Below are 18,538 nucleotides of genomic sequence, written 5' to 3'. Positions count from 1 at the left end.
TTGCAGTATAGGCCTGCATGATGTATGCTCTTTGAACTTTGTTCTTTAGTCAGCTAATGATTTACATGGAACATGAAAATTTTGATGAAAAGCAGTTGTGTCATACCTTAAATCTCCATCTAGTAACAACTACAAACTTGAGTGTGTGGTCCTTGCCAAGAATCTCTTCATTGCATAATATATCCAGCTGATGTAAAAAGAAGAAATAATTAATTCACTGAGATACAGAACATGGCTTTGAAACAATACACTTCAGATAAGGACCAATAAAAAGATCAAAGAAACAGAACTCAGTTCTCATGTAAAGACAGCTTTGTCCTTTGACATGCTATGAAAATGTTTACACAGTACCCAGCAAGTAACATTCTACTTTGAAAATACATTTTTAAAAGGCTATCCCCCACTTATACATCAGTGTTTAGGGCTTTTTTTCCCCGAAACTTTATAGTTGTTTTTACTTTTCTATGTCAGCTTTGAAAGATCTTGATACTGGAAACAGCAAGGGTATGGACTCATAAGCAAATGTGAGATCATGTGACCAGCCATCAGCTGAATTGCAGTAGATGATCATGCACATGATCTTAGCCTATTTGACTGCAAGATGACATGTACTGAAAGGGTAAGTCACCATGAAAGTGACATATGCTAATTGTACTTTACCACAACCTAAGAAAGCTAAGAATGCATGCAGTCCGCTAACATGGCTTAGCTGACAGACAATAACTCAAACCAGGATTTGTCTATAGCATTCAACCAAGTGTTCACATCCTTAGGACCTTCATCCTAAAAACATATTTTTCACTGGACATACCAATACACTGTTTCCACAAAAATGCCATGTGCCCTTAAAGGGGGAGGGAGGACTCCTGAAACACAAGTACTGTTGAACGAACATTTCATTAAGAACCAAGTAGGTTGTAAAACCAGAGATTGCTGCAGTGGAATAGTGAGTTTAAACACAAAAGCAAAAGGTGTAATTAGTAAGAAAGCAATCCAGGTTTATGAAAGGTGTTAGGAATTTTAACACAGATGCTAGATGGGCCAACCATAGGTGACATACAGCTGGATCAACTACTCACGAAAAAGGAAGAACTTTCTGGGGACATGATAATCAATGGCAGCCTTGGTTGTAGCAACCATAAAATAGTGAAGTTCAAGTTCCTGAAGGGAGTGAGGAAATCAAGTAGCAGAGTACAGATCCTGGGCAGAAATTTGCTTTTTCGGGAAGCTGGTAAGTGGGATCCCATGAAAGGCAGCTCTGAAGGGCAAAGGAGCTCAAGAGATGACAAGACCTTAAAGACATCATCCTCCAAGCACAAGAACAGTCCATCCCAATACTCAGAAAAATGAGTAGATGTATCAGGACATCAGCTTGGCCAAACAGGGAGCTCATGAGAAAAAGGACATATACAGGAGGTGGAAGTGAGGACAGGCTACAAAGAAGGAATACAGAAACATTGCCCAGGTATACAGAGATGGTTTGGGGAAAGCCAAAGCTCAGCTGGAGCTGAAACTGGCAAGGGCAGGGCAACAAGAAGAATTTCTACTGTTACATTATCAATAAAAGAATAAACAAGTAAAATGTGAGCCCACTGCTGCATGGGGTGGACAATTTAGTGACAGTGTCTGCAGATAAGGTTGAGGTACTCAGTGCCTTCTTTGCCTTGGCTTCCACCAACAAGGTCTCCCAGCCTTTTTGTGCCTAGAGACAAGGTTCAAGGAGGAGATGAACTGCCAGTAGCAGAGGAGGATCGAGTCAGGGATCTATTGAGAAATCTCAACCCATACTAGTCCATAGGACCAGATGGGATGCATCCAAGGGTGCCACAAGAGTTTGCTGATGTTATTGTGAGGCCACACTATCATCACTGAAAGGTCACAGAGATCAGAGAAGGTACCCAATGACTGGAGAAATGTTGTACCCATCTTCAAAAAGGGCAAGAAGGACTATCTAGGGAACTAGAGGTCAGCCATCCTCACTTTGGTGATCCCTGGGCAAGTCATGAAGTGGGTCCTCTTGGAAGCCATTTCTGGGCACATAAAGGCAAAGGTAAATCCATGCTGGCTATTCCCAATCACCAAGGGAGAAAAATCATGCTTGACCAACCTGATTGCCTTCTTTAATGAAATTAATAGATCGATGAATGAGGAGAGAACAGTGGATGTTGTCAACCTTGACTTAAGCAAGGCTTTCAGCACCATCTTGCACAGCATCCTTGTATCCAAATTGGGACGTTATGATCTGGATGGGTGGACTACCTGATGGGTGAAGACCCAGGTGGATTGTCAGGATCAGAGAGTAGTGGTTAAATGAGTTGTACTCTACATAGAGGCCAGTAACACATGGAGTATTGCATGGGTCTATCCTGGGACCTGTGTTGTTGAATGTCTTTATCAGTGACCTGGAGGAGACAAAATTCACCTCATCAAGCTTGTGGATGACACCAAACTGGGGGAATGCAGCTGACACACTTGAGGACAGAGCTGCCATTTAGAGGGACCTAGACAGGGTAGAAGGATGGGATGACAAGAATCACATAAAATTCAACAAGAATAATGGCAAAGTCATGAGACATTACAAGCTGGGTAGGACCTGCTGAAAGGACCTCGGGGTCCTGGTTGAAAGCAAGTTGAACATGAGTCAGTGTCCCGGTTTGAAGTAAAACCGAACCAATTTTCTGTTCTGTAACTTTACATCCTAGCTAGGCCTCCTCTAACTCTCTGAAATTAACGGCATATTGTGGAGAAAACTGCTCGTTCTCAGAATGATAAGACCAATGTTTGTGCTCCATGCCAAGGAATGGTATGCAGAGAGGCCCTTGCTTATACTTATTGCTATAACAACCAAGGTCAGCCAATTTTCGTTATTTGCCCCCTTAGAGGGTCGGAAATGGAAAAAACGTAGAGGGGTCACATCAGTGGGGAGGAGTGGACAGGACAGGTGACCCAAACCTGACCAACTGGGGTATTCCATCCCATCTGCCCCATGCTCAGTATAAAAGCTGAGGGATCGAAGGGTCAGCTCTCTCCCTGATGGCGGCGGTCCAGACAACTCCTTGCCCCGGTGCCGGAGCCCTGAGGCCTTCCCTTCCTCCTGAAGCCATTGCGCTCGCAGTGTCTGATACTTGCTATCCACTGCTGGGAGTGCACAGCTTCCTACTGATATAGTTGGCTGAGTATAATTTCTGAATATCTTATATCAGGGATTAATACTGGTTCTTTAGTATTATTGTTAATTATTTAGTCTTAGTCTATTAAATCTATTTATATTTCAACCCTTGTGTTTCTTTGTGTTCCCCGATTTCCTCTTTCCGGGTGGGGAGGGGTCATCGGGTGATAGAATAATTGTCTAACGACAATAGATTGTTATGGGTTCTCTCAAACCATAACAGTCAGCAGTGTGCTTTGGCAGTGATGAAGCCTAACAGGATACTGGAGTGAATCAACAGAAGCACAGACAGTAAACTGAAGGAAATCAATGGAACAATGTCCAAGTGGAATCCAGTAACAACTGGTATCCCTCGAGGGTCCATAATGGGACCAATACTATTTAATATCTTCATCAGTGACATCGACGTTGGATTTGAGTACACACTCAGCAAGTTTGCAGACGACACCAAGATGAGCAGTGCAATTGATTAATTGATTCCCTAGAGGGAAGGGCTGCCATCCCTTCAAGGACAGGCTTGAGGAGTGGGTCCCTGCGAACCTCAAGGAGTTCAACAAGTGCAGAGTCCCACACGTGGGTCAGGGCAATCCCCAGTATCAATACAGGCTGGGTGATGAAGGGATTGAGAACAGCCCTGCAGAGAAGGACTTGGGGGTACTGGTGGATGAAAAATTGGACATGAGCTGGTAATTCCCACTTGCAGTCCAGAAAGCCAATTGTATCCTGGGCTGCACAAAAAGAAGTGTGGCCAGCAGGTCGAGGGAGGTCTTTCCCCCCCTCTACTCTGCTCTCATGAGACCCCACCTGGAGTACTGTGTCCAGCTCTGGGGTCCCCAGTACAAGAAAGACATGGACCTGTTAGAGCGGGTTCAGAGGAGGGCCACAAAGATGATCAGAGGGCTGGAGCACCTATGCTATGACGACAGGCTGAGAGTTGGGATTGTTCAGCCTGGAGAAGAGAAGGCTCCGGGGAGACTTTATTGTGGCCTTTCAATATATAATGGAGACTTATAAGAAAGATGGAAAAAGACTTTGTGCCAGGGCCTGTAGTGACAGGACAAGGGGCAACAGTTTTAAACTGAAAGAGGGTAGGTTTAGACTGGACATAAGGAAGAAATTCTTTACGATGAGGGTGGTGAGACACTGGGACAGGTTGCCCAGGGAAGTTGTGGATGCCCCATGCCTGGAAGTATTCAAGGTCAGGTTGTATGGGGCTTTGAGCAACCTGATCTAGTGAAGGATGTCTAATGAAAGCTGCCTGGTAGAAAAGGACATGGGGGTATTGGTAAACAGCCAACTGAATATGAGCCAGCAGTGTGCCCAGGTGGCCAAGAAGGCCAACAGCATCCCAGCCTATATCAGGAACAGTGTGGTGAGCAAGACTAGGGAAGTGATTGTCCCCCTGTACTTGGCACTAGTGAGGCCGCACCTCAAGTACTGTGTTCAGTTTTGTGCCTCTCGGTACAACAAAGACATTGAGGTGCTGGAGTGTGTCCAGAGAAGGGCAACGAAGCTGGTGAGGGGTCTAGAGCACAAGTCTTATGAGGAGTGGCTGAGGGAACTAGGGTTGTTTAGTCTGGAGAAAAGGAGGCTCATGGAGACCTTATCGCTCTCTACAACTACCTGAAAGGAGTTCTCCCAAGTAACATGTGATAGGACAAGAGGAAATGGCCTCAAGTTGTGCCAGGGGAGGTTTAGGATGGATATTAGGAAAAATTTCTTCACTGAAAGGGTTATAAAACATTGGAACATGCTGCCCAGGGAAGTGGTTGAATCACCATCCCTGGAGGTATTTAAAAGACGGGTAGACGTGGTGCTTCGGGACATGGTTTAGTGGTGGTTTTGTCAGTGTAAGGTTGATGGTTGGACTCGATCTTCTTAAAGGTCCTTTCCAACCTAGATGATTCCATGCTTCTGTGTCCCTGCCCGTGGCAGAGGGGTTGGACTAGATGGTCTTTGAACGTCCCTTCTAACCTTCCATTTTATGATTCTAAGTGATTATTCCCCTTTACTCAGCACTCATTAGACCACATCTGGAATGCTGCATCCAGTTTTGAGCAAGTTCAGTGGAGGGTCACCAAGATGGTCAGGGTGCTTGAACACAGGCCCTATAAGGAGAGGTTGAAGGAACTGGGCCTATTTATCTTGGAGAAGAGAAGGCTTAAAGTGGACCTAGTTACAGCCTTCCAATACCTAAGAGAAGGCTATAGAGAAGATAGAGCTAGGCTCTTTACTGATATGCATGGTGGGAGAATGAGGGACAATGGTCATCAATGGAAACAGGAAGTTCTGACTGACTATAAGGAGCAAAAAAAATCTCTACAAGGATAATTAAGCACCAGAACAAGTTTCTCAAAGAGGTCATGGCATCATCACCCTTGGAAGTTTTCAAGATTGAAAGATGGCAGTTTGAGAGTCAAACTGGATGGAGGCAGACTGTGACTAATACCAACAAAGAGGGAACAGAGGATGCATTTTCACATGCCTGCTGCCATTATGTGTTCTAGTTTTAGAATCTGAAATGATAGAACTTGCAGAGGATAGAAAAGCCTCTTTCTCCCCTTACCCTCCACCATGATTTCTTCCTACAGACAGTCCAATTATGTACTCCCTGCAGAGATGGTGGCACCAGCTGATACTACACAAGGCTGAGTTTCACTCAGAGTAGAGAAGCAGAAGAAAGTGTATGTGCTTTTATCCATTTATTCAGTCTTTCAGTAGTTTTCAAGTGTTATAATCCATTCTCTGCATTGAGTGAAAAATCTCTGCTAGGGCAGCATATCCCTTCATTTAAGCCACTAAACAAAGCATCTTGCAGGAGTCAGTTTTAACACAGATGGAAAACACATAACCAAGCCTTTTGGTATGTTTTAAAACTGGTCATGGAACAACACACTGAGCTGCACTGCCAACTCTTTATAAAGCCAAGAACCAATAAGAACGACATCTCCATTGTATTGGAGGGGGAGAAAAAAAGGGAAGTTGATCAGAATCCTTAAATTAAAAGGGGGGGGGAGGTAAATTTGGAGGAAAACTTATTTGTCTGCATTCAGCTCTTCAACTTAAATAGCCATTTTCTGTTCCTTTATATTAGGAAATAGTGTGTGCTTCAGTTTTTTAAAAAATCTGTTTGCAAGGAAAGACACTGTTTTGAAAATAATCCATAAGATTTTCATTTGCAAAATCATTTTAAAACATTACCTCATTAAAAGAAGAAAGGTTAAGTTTTTTAGCAATGAACTTCTTTAGATGCAAGACTGTTGCTTGTGCTGAACAGCGGATCCATTTTCGTTTCAATCCACGTAATTTGCTGCTATTGCATTCTAAGCAGATGCTTACCTTCAGGAAAAAGCAAACACAGTCCCTATAATGCATTTTACATGCAGCATTTATTAGTCCAACAAAAAGGTGAAAATGTAGAATACCAGTATTCTTTAAAGCAAAACCCATGCAGTGTCATTAATAAAAGTTGTCTAGTGTTTTGTAAGCTTACTGTTAAGCACCATTCAACTCAAAAGGGATCTGGACAAAAGTTCAAGGCAGAACTTTAGGGCTGCCTTGTTCCAGAGCTTTTTTCCTAACTGCAGAAGTTACAACTAGTTCAGAAGAAGCCTAGATCAAGGCCAAAGTGAGATATCTAATATGAAAACCTGTCAGGACCCTGAGCTCATTTCCCTTCCCCCTGGGGGTTTGGTTGCCTGAGCTCAGGGCCAATTTTGATAAGCAGCTGTATGACCATGAAAATGTTGTGAAGAAAGAGCTGTTTGAGAAAAAGCTTGAAGAATTTTCAGTGTGAGCTCACTCTGCTCCACTTAGCAGCATCAATTAAGCTGAAGCTCCCTCCCTTGGTTGATCCCCCCTGCATGAGCTACGTTGCAGCCATGCCCGTGCCTGGCCTAGACCCTGACCCACAGATTAGACTTCCTGGCTTGACCTTGGACCTGTCTCATCACAATGGTCTTGGCTTGGTGATCACTGGACTGTGTATGACCTTGGCTACTGTCATCTCTGGACCTGACTTCAACTTGCTGATTTCACTTTCTGGATTAACCTTGGACCTGCCTCATCACTAATCACTGGTGATCACTGGACTGTGGCTGAATCTGATCACTGTCACCAGAGCTGCTATGCTCTCCTTATTCAGGTATTGTGGAAATGCACCCCTTGTTGGCGAGATCAGTGCCCTGTCTGCGTTGCTGTCACTCTTGGCTCCTGGCTTGCCTGCCCCTACGGAGCAGCAGCCTGCCCTTGCTGCTCCCTGACAAAACCATTACCGCTTCTTAATTACTGTTTCTAATCTAACCTCTGAATCCAGTAACATAGTTTAATATTTAAGGCATGTTTTAAAATAATATTTTTAACTTTAAAATGTATTGATGCAGATGATGCAACAAATTTTTGAAGTTCAAAAGATTATATGGGAAAAAATGGCCTTTTGATCTTTGTTTCAGTTCCCTCTTCTCAATCATCTATTTTCTTTATTTAGTCTAAGCTCTTTAGGACAAGTTTTATTCTGTGCACTTAAATGATCTGGTACAAAGCACAATCCATCTGAATACTACCATTGCACTATCATTAAATGGAAAATTAATCCAAATTTAATTTACTTTAGACACAGTTAGCAGGGAAACATGAAGGCAGTGACTTGTGTATTCCAATAGCAAGTTTCACACTCAAACAGGTTTTGTGTTTACAACTTGATGCTAAATACTAAGTAAAAAAAGACTTTTCATACTAATTATTGAAACATATTCAGTCCTGATGCACCAGAGTGGTATGGGAGTAGACTCTCAGATAAAGGGCCCAAATGACTTGAAATCTAGTTGAGATGAAAGCCAACACAGAGTTTAGCCAATATTCAGGAAACTCAGAAATAGTTATAACTATCAGACCTTAATGAAATTCTCAAAAACAAATTTCTCCACAACTGCCTAAATAAAAAAGATGAAGCTCAAGTTTACACAAAAGCATGGGAGAACAGTGTATCTTGTCTCTGTCAGAGGGAAAAAAGTTTATCAAAGAAAAATAATCATTTAAAGATAAAGTGGAAATACAAAATAAAACCAAGAAATGCCCTATATCAGAAGTAAGCCCACCTGTTCATCACTTCGATGATAGTCATTATCTTCTTCCTGTTTTTCTTCAGAAGTTTCTTTGTTTGAATTTTCATCTGGTTTAGTTTCACCTTTCAGAAGAAAGCAGAGCATTACAATAATTAAATTAGACATATCAGATGACAGGGTAAAACAGGCTGAAACAAAGTCAAGACTATAAGAGCAACTGTGGGGTTTTTTTGTTTGGGTTTGGTTTTTTAAGTAATTAGGCTTGTCAGAGCATGATCAGCTTCTCTTCTAACCAGGAAAGAAGTTGGAAAGCAGCTTTATTCTTGTTAGCAGAGATATGGACGCTAATACAAAGCTTCCCATAAAATCAGTTCAAGACACCTTGCTACAAATTTGTCAGGGCTCATTCAATATTCTGTAAAACTGATATGCTCTCCTGACAGTCACAAATTTGAGAATTATTTTGCCCTTGGATAAATACACACATACACAGATACATTTTAAGTGTAACCACCACAGCATTTCTATCACAAAATTGCACTTAACATCAGTAGTTTCTGAAGTTAATGAAATTCAGCACTGGGATAAAAAGTAACCTTTTCTTATGATAGAGTTCCCACATAGATGCTACTGAAGATCTTCATCAGGAACACATTACAGCCAGCTAAAAGAACACATTCTATAACAAATGTGATGCAAAACAATACTGCACTTAGATGGTGAGTTCAAAGTGGCGAGTTCTTGTATATAGTCCAATATATATATACAATATATACAAGCAAGCCTTGTAATATATTATACAACAATTATGAGTGCTAATAAATATTAGCTAGACACCTACATCTGACAGATCCTTTCAGTAACTTAATGGCAGTCTGCGCCCCCACCCCAAGACCATTTACCATTGCGATGTGAATCTAGATGTTGCTTTGCAGAGCATGTCTCCCCTTTGATGTCCCCTGGTACTTCCATACCCAGTTTGTGATAGAATTCCCTCTGCTTTTTCATTTCCGCTGTTTAAAATTGTAAATATTAGTTATGTAATGTTCCAACACAATATTTATCAAGGTATTCCAAAACCCTCCTCTGTCCTGTAAAAGAAGCTTGTCAGGCAGGAAGTGGTATCAGCACTTTTTGCTACTTCTCTACTCTTGTTGACATAATCAAGTGACCCCAGATCTTATTCTTGAGAAGCAGAATACTACCAAGTCATTTGCAGAGCTATTATTACACCATTCTGTATTACATATAAAATAAATTTTAAATACTATGCCATACTTTGTGGTTTTCCCCCTTCAATATTTCTGTCAAAATATTGGTTTTGAATTTTTATCCGTATTTTCTGATTTTCAATATCCTAGAAATAGTTACCTAAACTTGCTTATAAATGTCCAATAATGTCCTCACTTGACAGCTTAATTGGATTGAAATATTCTACTTAAACAAAAGTAGCAACAAACCACTGAAAAATAATACTGAAGAATTACTATAAAGCATTCCTTTAGTTCAACAGATTCATTATCAAAGTAGATTATAAGAATACAAATGCAAAGGTACCTGCTAGCAAAGGATTTAAGTACATCTTAGGAGAAGAAAAATTCACTGAAGCTAAAAGTTATGTTACATTAGTATTCTACCTCTGAGAACTCTTCAAAGCTGTCAAAAAAGACATGCATATGTACACAGTTTAATAAAGAAGAATGTATGCAAATTATAGAATGCCAACATGAAAAAGTTGTAGTGCTATTTAGGTTTACATAATGTTATTTTTCCCTGAAATAACACCAGCATTTTCATTTCTAAAGTTTTTTCAGTAACATTGCTAGTACAAGTCTAAAATTAAAAAAAGCACTTAAGTATAGAGGAAAAGTAGTATTAGAACTGAAACAAGTGAAGATGGCATTTTTCATCCTCCCATGAACATCTTCCTCACTTCCTCCTTTCGTTAATGTAAAGGAACTATGTGTAAATCTAACATTCAGTAAAAATAGGTCATACCAGAAAACTTACCTTCTTGGAGGCCTGGCACAAGTTTGTAAACAATATCTTGCATTGTTCTATCATGACTAGCAGGAAAAAAAAGAAAAATTGAAGGTTTAAATTAGTCATCTTGATTCAAAACATTTCTCTTACAGAGATTCATTATTAAATTGATGCTACAAACTTCTAAAGTCTTCGAAGAAATAAAAATATTTATCTTGGATAATTGAAATATCAAACACGAGATTACAATAACAAGAAAGGAATGCAGATAAGGTTCAAGCTAAGACAAGAACTGACAAAAGTTAAACTGAAATGCTAGGAAGGATGCTAGGAAGAATGGTCTTTATGATGCAAAGGATGGCATTCTGTGAGAGATGCCATATACCTGCATGTGTATCAGTAACATAACTCTCAAAATTCCTTGACAATTTTGACAAAAGTATTTTTTTATTTTTTGTTTCTAGACACTAGACACTTTTCTGTTTATATAAACTGGACTGTTTCTTACCCCTTTTAATTAATCTCTCGTGTTGCTAGGTTGTTTAGTTATCCATAATGGGCTTTTTAAAAAACACAAGGAAAAAAGCCTATAGGGGAAAAAAAAGAAGAGAACAAAGGAAAGAAAAATTGTGTTTGCTCTTATAATCCAGCATTTTAGTCAAGAGCAACATCATGTAGCTCAGAATACCATCTAGCTAAAAAGGGCAGAACAACCAACCTGCTTAACCAACTTGATCTCTTTCTATGACCATGTCACCCGCCTTCTCGATGCCGGGAAGGCTGTGGATGTTGTCTACCTGGACTTTGGTAAGGCCTTTGACACCGTCCCCCACAGCGTTCTCCTGGAGAAGCTGGCGAATCATGGCATAGACAAATGTACTCTTCACTGGGTAAAAAACTGGCTGGATGGCCGTGCCCAGAGAGTTGTGATTAATGGGGTGAAATCTTGTTGGTGGCCGGTCACCAGTGGTGTCCCTCAGGGCTCAGTTTTGGGGCCAGTCTTGTTTAATATCTTTATTGATGTTCTAGATAAGGGGATTGAGTGCACCCTCAGTAAGTTTGCAGATGACACCAAGCTAGGTGGGAGTGTTGATCTGCTTGAGGGTCGGCAGGCTCGACAGAGGGACCTGGACAGGCTGGATCAATGGGCCAAGGCCAATGGGATGAGCTTTAATAAGGCCAAGTGCCGGGTCCTGCATTTCAGTCACAATAACCCCAGGCAACGCTACAGGCTTGGGGAAGAGTGGTTGGAAAGCTGCCCAGCAGAAAAGGACCTGGGGGTGCTGGTGGACAGCCGGCTTAACATGAGCCAGCAGTGTGCCCAGGTGGCCAAGGCGGCCAACAGCATCCTGGCCTGTATCAGGAATAGCGTGGCCAGCAGGACCAGGGAAGTGATGGTGCCTCTGTACTCGGCACTGGTGAGGCCTCACCTCGAGTACTGTGTCCAGTTCTGGGCCCCCCACTACAGGAAGGACGTTGAAGTGCTGGAGTGTGTCCAGAGGAGAGCCACCAAGCTGGTGAGGGGTCTGGAGAACAAGTCATATGAGGAGAGGCTGAGGGAACTGGGCATGTTTAGTTTGGAGAAGAGGAGGCTGAGGGGAGACCTCATTGCCCTCTACAACTCCCTGAAAGGAAGTTGTAGAGAGGTGGGTGTTGGCCTCTTCTCCCAAGGGAATAATGACAGGACCAGAGGAAATGGTCTGAAGTTGCGACAGGGGAGGTTTAGATTAGATATTAGGAAGAATTACTTTACTGAGAGAGTGGTCAGGCACTGGAACAGCCTGCCCAGGGAGGTGGTGGAGTCGCCATCCCTGGAGGTATTTAAGAAACGTGTAGACATGGCACTTCAGGGCATGCTCTAATGCCCGAGACTGTTGGTTTGCGTCTGTTTGTGGGTGGGTGTGGTGTTTGGTTGTGGGTGTTTGTTTTGGCTTTGGTGTTGTGGTTTTTTTGGTTTTATGTTGTGTTTTGGTGGGTTTTTTTGTTCTTTTTTTTTGTTGGTTGCACTCGATGATCTCAAAGGTCCCTTTCAACCAAGAAGATTCTGTGATTCTGTGAAAAAAGACGACAGACTGATCCAGCACATAAGGAGGGAAATGGAGGGGAAGCAGGACTGATTAAGATTCTAAACACTGATGTTTTCAACCAAAGTTTAACTACAAGCTGCCATTTCCCGGATTACTCTAAAACAAGTCATTGCCTGAAAGGACCAGAATATTACCCTGTCTTCCAAACCATAAATAAAATCCAATACAAGCTAAAATGTCAGCCTCAGCTGCTACCAGGGCATTAACTCCAGAAGAGTTTACAATACCAAACTCCAGCTTTGACTCTCAGGTTAGGATTTTTAAATGTCATTTAGATATTGCAGGAACATCTCCAAAAACATTTCAATCTAAATGAATGATTTTAGCCACCAGCATGAGAGCAGAGGTGAGAATTTAACAGCATTCTTAATGATGAAACATGAGATGTGTTTTGTTTTACCTATTCACCAGATGGATGGGGATGAGTTAGATCACAGATTCTTGTAGCTAAAGCATAAGTTCCTCCCTATTAATTCTCTGTTGAAGAAACCACAGACTTCCAAAAGCAGGTTGGACAAAGGTTATATGTTTTGATCTTTAAGGGGCAGTATTTTGTAACTACCTCAGAAAAATACTTCTCTAGGAGGGCATCTTCATTTTTCAAAGCAGTAGAGCAAAGAACCTAGACTGAAGAAGTGGAATTTTTAAAAAGACATAATGCTGTGCATTCAGTGTCCACAAACAACTGTCAAATCCACTTCTAGCTACTCAATCTGAGGCTATGCTCCCAGGCCTCTCTTAGCATTGAAGACAAGCTTCTGAACCAATACACTGATGTATTCCTGTAGCTTTACAGAGGACAACCGTGTTAAGTGCCGTTTGTTTCTTCTTGCCTTCTGGCATGGATTTGTCATTACTGTTTTGTCATATATCAAAATACACTCTAGTACAGTCTCTACATCATTCTCGGAAGGTAGAAGAAAAACCTATCTTATTTCTGAGTCCTGAGGGAGACTCAGTGTTGAGCAATTCAGAAAGTTTTTACGGACATGCACAATTCTCAGTGAAAGTGGTGAAAGAATCACATTCATTTTCTATAGCCACTTCTTCAAAAGTTGCACTAGAACTGAGACGTGCATTTGAAGCAGTGCCACAAACAAAACTTTGCATGAAGGTAGACAAGAGTCTAAACAACATGCAGCATCTATTGTGACCACACTCTCAATACATTTCTATCAGTGAAAGTTGCTATGGTACAAATTTCTAGTGCAGATCCGGCCAAGTCAGGTAGTATAAACATTTGACTGATAACTTCAAAATTTTTAAAATGAGAGGTAACTGTTGAAGAAAAAGAAAGGTAATGTACAAATAAACAGAAAATACACTGAAAAAGAAGGAAATTATGATACAACACCCTGTTCATTTAAGGTCACACAGTAAGGGAGCTCTGTATGGGAATGGAAAGAAACAGGCACAAATCTATCAGAGACTTTTCCATTCAAGATGTTGAAGCCACTACTCTAACTTTTCTATTAGCAGCTTTCTCATCTGCACCTATGAACTAAATGGTTCTTTGAAAGACTAAATCAACAATAATGCTGCGTATTTGCAAAGTCTTTGAACACACCCTCTCAATTACTGAAAACCACTGTCATTGTTCTGAAGATTTAATGAAAGTGTAATTCATGTTAAATGTTCCATATGTGCAACTTCTATGATCCAGGCATACAAAACAGGAAGTGACTAAATCTCATTTAACTTCACTCAGGAATTAAACAATAAAGTCTATTGTGTTTGTCCGATTCAAGAGAAAAGGATTTGCATCAAAAGAATTGCAAATTCACAGCAGAATTCAATATCTTTTATATACATCTTCTATATTCTCATTAAGCTTCTTTATATATATTTAAAATATTGATAAACAAATAAAAAAAAGTAGAGAGAAATTGTGCTGCATTTGAGAGGTTTGTACAGTCCAGAGAGTAAGTAGTTGTGCTTTTCCTTTCATACTGCACACTTACCCGATATACTGTAATGGATGGCTTTGGTGTATAACAATCCGACATGTTGGACAGGTGTTGTTTTCCTCCAAATACTTCACCAAGCAGCTTCTACAGACTAATAACAATAACATTAATAATTAAAAAGAAATAAAACAAGATGTAGTTTGAAGAACCTTGTGAGTTTGTCAGGGGTATCTGAGTGGGTTTCTGACACCCTTGGGGCTATGTCTGTGGAGGGACTGGCCGACAGGCAAGAGTTGGCCAGTGCTGGTGCTCCTCATGGCCAGTTCAAACCCTGGGAAGCTGCATGTAACAGGCCCCTTGGGAGCACTAGCGCCCAAGAGTGTGGCATCAGTTGGGAGTGGTGTTGGCAGTTTTCATGAAACTGTCAGTTGTTGGGCTGCTCCCTGCTCTCCTCACCTGCAGGCTTAGGCTGCAGCCCTGACGGTCACCCCAACAAACTGGTAGCTGTGCAAGCCTACCCAGAAGCTCAAGGTCTCCAGGGAATTAGAATTAGAAGGATGACATCTTTCAAAAGAATTACCCTTCTATAAGTAAGTGGGACATTTTTTTCTGAGAACTACGAGGAGACTGTGACCTGCCGAAAGAAAAAGGTGTCTACCCACCACAACTGCAAGGCTGAGGCTGAAACCCAAACAGAAGTACTACAGCCTACCTATGCTGATGTCTCCACCCAAACAGACCTCCCAAGGACTGAAATAGCCCAAGGTACCATTGGCTTTCTGGGCTGCGAGCACACATATATGGGTCATGTTGAGCTTCTCATCAACCAACACCCCCAAGTCCTTCTCCTCAGGGCTGTTCTCAATCCATTCCCCGCCCAGCCTGTATTTGTGCCTGGGATTGCTGTGACCCAGGTGCAGAACCTTGCACTTGGCCTGGTTGAACTTCATGAGGTTTTCACGGGCCCACCTCTCAAACCTGTCCAGGTCTCTCTGGATGGCATCCCTTCCCTCCAGCATGGTGATCGCACCACAAAGCTTGGTGTCATCAGCAAACTTGTTGAGGGTGCACTCAATCCCACTGTCCATGTCACCGACAAAGATGTTAAATAGTACCGATCCAAATACAAACCCCTGAGGAATGCCACTCGTCACTGGTTGCCATTGGATGTCGAACCGTTGACCACAACTCTTTGAATGCGAACATTCAGCCAATTCCTTATGCATCAAGTGGTCCACCTGTCAAATACATGTCTCTTCAATTTAGAGACAAGGATGTCATGTGGGACAGTGTCCAATGCTTTGCACAAGTCCAGGTAGATGACATCAGTTGCTCTTCCATTATCCACAAACAGTGTCACGCCATCGTAGAAGGCCACTAAATTTGTCAGGCACGATTTGCCCTTAATGAAGCCATGTTAGTTCCCCGGGTCTTCCTTTTATCCCTGTTTAAAAATAGGCGTTATGTTTCCCCTTTTCCAGTCAGTGGAAACTTTACTGGACTGCCACGACTTCTCAAATATGATGGATAGTGGCTTGGCAACTTCATCCACCAGTTCTCTCAGGACCCGCGGATGAATCTCATCAGGTCCCATGGACTTGTGCACCTTCAGGTTCCTTAGATGGTTTTGAACCTGGTCTTCCTCTACAGCAGGCTGTTCCTCATTCTCCCCATCCTTGCCTTTGCCTTCTGCAACTTGGATGGTGTGGACAGAGCACTTGCCAGTGAAGACCGAAGCAAAAAAGTCATTAAGTACCTCAGCCTTCTCCATATCCTGGGTGACCAGGTCTCCTGTTTCCTTCTGAAGAGGGCCCACATCTTCTTTAGCCTTCCTTTTATCACTGATGTAGCTGTAGAAACTTTTCTTGTTACCCTTGACATCCCTGGCCAGATTTAATTCTATCTGGTCTTTAGCTTGCCTAACCTGATCCCTGGCTGCTCAGACAATCTCTGCAGTCCTCCCAGGCTACCTGTCCTTGCTTCCACCCTCTGTAGGCTTCCTTTCTCTGTTTGAGATTGTCTAGGAGCTCCTTGTTCATCCATGCAGGCCTTCTGGTGGTTTTGCCCGACTTCCTCTTTATTGGGATGCATTGCTCCTGAGCTTGAAGGAGGTGGTCCTCGAATATTAACCAGCTTCCTCAGGCCCCTCTTCCCTCCAGGGCTTTATCCCATGGTACTCCACGAAGCAGATCCCTGAAGAGGCCAAAGTCTGCTCTCCTGAAGTCCAGGGTAGCGAGCTTACTGTGCGCCCTCCTCGCTGCCCTAAGGGTCTTGAACTCTACCATCTCATGGTCACTGCAGCCAAGGCTGCCCTTGAGCTTCACACTTCCCCACCAGCCCCTCCTTGTTGGTGAGAACAAGGTCCAGCATGGCTCCTCTCCTCGTTGGCTCCTCTGTCACTTGGAGAAGGAAGTTATCATCAACGCATTCTAGGAACCCCCTGGATTGCTTATGCCCTGCTGTGTTGTCCCTCCAACAGATATCAGGGTGGTTGAAGTCCCCCATGGAGGACCAGGACTTGTGAATGTGAGGCTGCTCCTATCTGTCTATAGAGGGCCTCATCCGCTTGGTCTTCCTGGTCAGGTGGTCTGTAGCAGACCCCTACTGTAACATCATCTGTCCCTGCCCTCCCTTTAATCCTGACCCATAAGCTCTCAGTCAGCTCCTCATCCATCCCCAAGCAGAGCTCCATGCACTCCAGCTGGTCCTTGACATAGAGGGTGACACCCTCTCCTCATCTCCCCTGCCTGTCCTTCCTGAAGAGCTTTTATCCTTCCATTCCAACACTTCAGTCATAGGAGCCATCCCACCACATCTCTGTGATGCCAATGAGATCATATCCCCATGCTACGTGCGCTTGCATAGAGACATTTAATTTGGGCCCCCAATTAATCTGATTTACTGGCTGGAGTGGCTGGAATTCATTTGTGCTGCACTCCAGGTGCTCTCCTGTTGACCTGCGACCCTTCAACAGGCTCTGGGTATCTATTCCTGGCATTTGCATCATACTGGTAGGAGTGGGATGGATTGAGTCTCCCCTCCCCCAGCAACTCTAGTTTAACGCCCTCTTCACGAGCTTGGCAAGCCTCTGACCAAATATGTTCTTCCCCTTCTCTGACAAGCGGACTCCATTACCCCCCAGTAGACCAGGTTTCTCAAAGCAAGTCCCATAGTCTAAGAAGCCAAAACCCTGGCAAATGGGTGCCTCTGTACCTCTCAGAAGCAAGTCACCTGCTACTATCACCCATTGCCTTAGTTGTGCTGGTTGTTATATGGGGAGCAGATCAGGTTGCCTTATTCAGCTCCAGTGCCCCATCTGATGCAATGGGTCTTTCCTCTTCACTCTGTAAAGCTGTGAAGCAGTTCTGCAAGGGCACCTCAGGCTTCGGGGGAAGTCTCTTCCTCCTGCTGGTCCTTGCCATCACAAGCTTCCAGTCTTCCATGTTACTGGCCCCCCTCCCTTCTGTGTGTGATGGTGGGGAAGTTTTTTACTGTTTGGCCATGGGCTGTTGATCCACTGCAGACTGCATTTGGAACCAGCTATCTATCTCCTTCTCAGCCTCCCTGATGCTACACAGCCTCCTTGACCACCTCCTGTAGCTCAGACACCTGCTGCAGGAGGTCCTCTACCTGGACAAACCTTTTGCAGGCAGGCGTGCCGCCTATCCCTACCCCAGGAGAAAGGTCTAGTCACTTCCTGCAGCCTGAGGTCTGCACTGCAGCCTCTCCCTTCAGCAGCTCCGTCTGGGTGGAGGCATCGACCACTGCTGGGGTGGATGATGAAGACCGCCCCAGTCCGGGGTGCAGCCTTTGCTCTCAGACAAGTGCCCACCATTCTGCCCTGAGGGTCAGGTAGGATGAGTACCCTTGACTTCTGCAGATGGTCACAGAACGGTGCCCGGTGCTTGACCAGTGAAGTGCTCTTCCTTCGAAGAGGTGCCCTCCCTGCACAAACTGCGCATATATAATCCTTTAGACATAAACCATTGACCAAGTCTGGGACTAGGATTGGATCCAGCCGCACCTAGACTCCTCTCTGAGAAGGAGTTTAGAAAGCAAGGGGGTCCTTTCTGAACCTCGTGACTCAACGGGAGGGTGTCCCTGACAGCTTGTCTGACCCTGTCCTCTGTGCAGTAAAGAATCAAGTGTACCTTGCCATCGAATCTCGTAAAACAGTCACATTCGCTACCAACTTTGTTAAATCGCTGTTTTATATTAATAAATATTTCACTACTTCCCTCTTACCAGTGAAGTTAATCACTACGCGCATGACATCGTGGTGTAGTCGGCAGGATTATTTACGGAGGCATGGAGTGAACCTGAGCACCA

At 43.2% G+C, this 18,538-nt stretch overlaps 1 protein-coding gene across 1 annotated transcript in view; it reads right to left on the bottom strand.

Moving 5' to 3' along the window:
• The window catches only part of LOC141476654 (polycomb group RING finger protein 3-like), a 104,070-nt gene that overhangs the window by 16,796 nt on the left and 68,736 nt on the right, over positions 1 to 18,538 (bottom strand). The window contains exons 4-9 of the mRNA XM_074165447.1: positions 14,264 to 14,360; positions 10,243 to 10,298; positions 9,135 to 9,245; positions 8,266 to 8,354; positions 6,371 to 6,508; positions 107 to 187 (exon numbers count right to left, since the gene is read on the bottom strand). Of these exons, the coding sequence (XP_074021548.1) occupies positions 107 to 187; positions 6,371 to 6,508; positions 8,266 to 8,354; positions 9,135 to 9,245; positions 10,243 to 10,298; positions 14,264 to 14,360 (572 nt within the window). The remainder of the gene's footprint in view (positions 1 to 106; positions 188 to 6,370; positions 6,509 to 8,265; positions 8,355 to 9,134; positions 9,246 to 10,242; positions 10,299 to 14,263; positions 14,361 to 18,538) is intronic.

This window comes from Numenius arquata, chromosome W (assembly GCF_964106895.1).
Source record: "Numenius arquata chromosome W, bNumArq3.hap1.1, whole genome shotgun sequence".
Classification (NCBI taxonomy): Eukaryota; Metazoa; Chordata; class Aves; order Charadriiformes; family Scolopacidae; genus Numenius; species Numenius arquata.
Note: the sequence above shows the minus strand (reverse complement) of the source record. Positions and strands in the feature narration are given on the sequence as shown.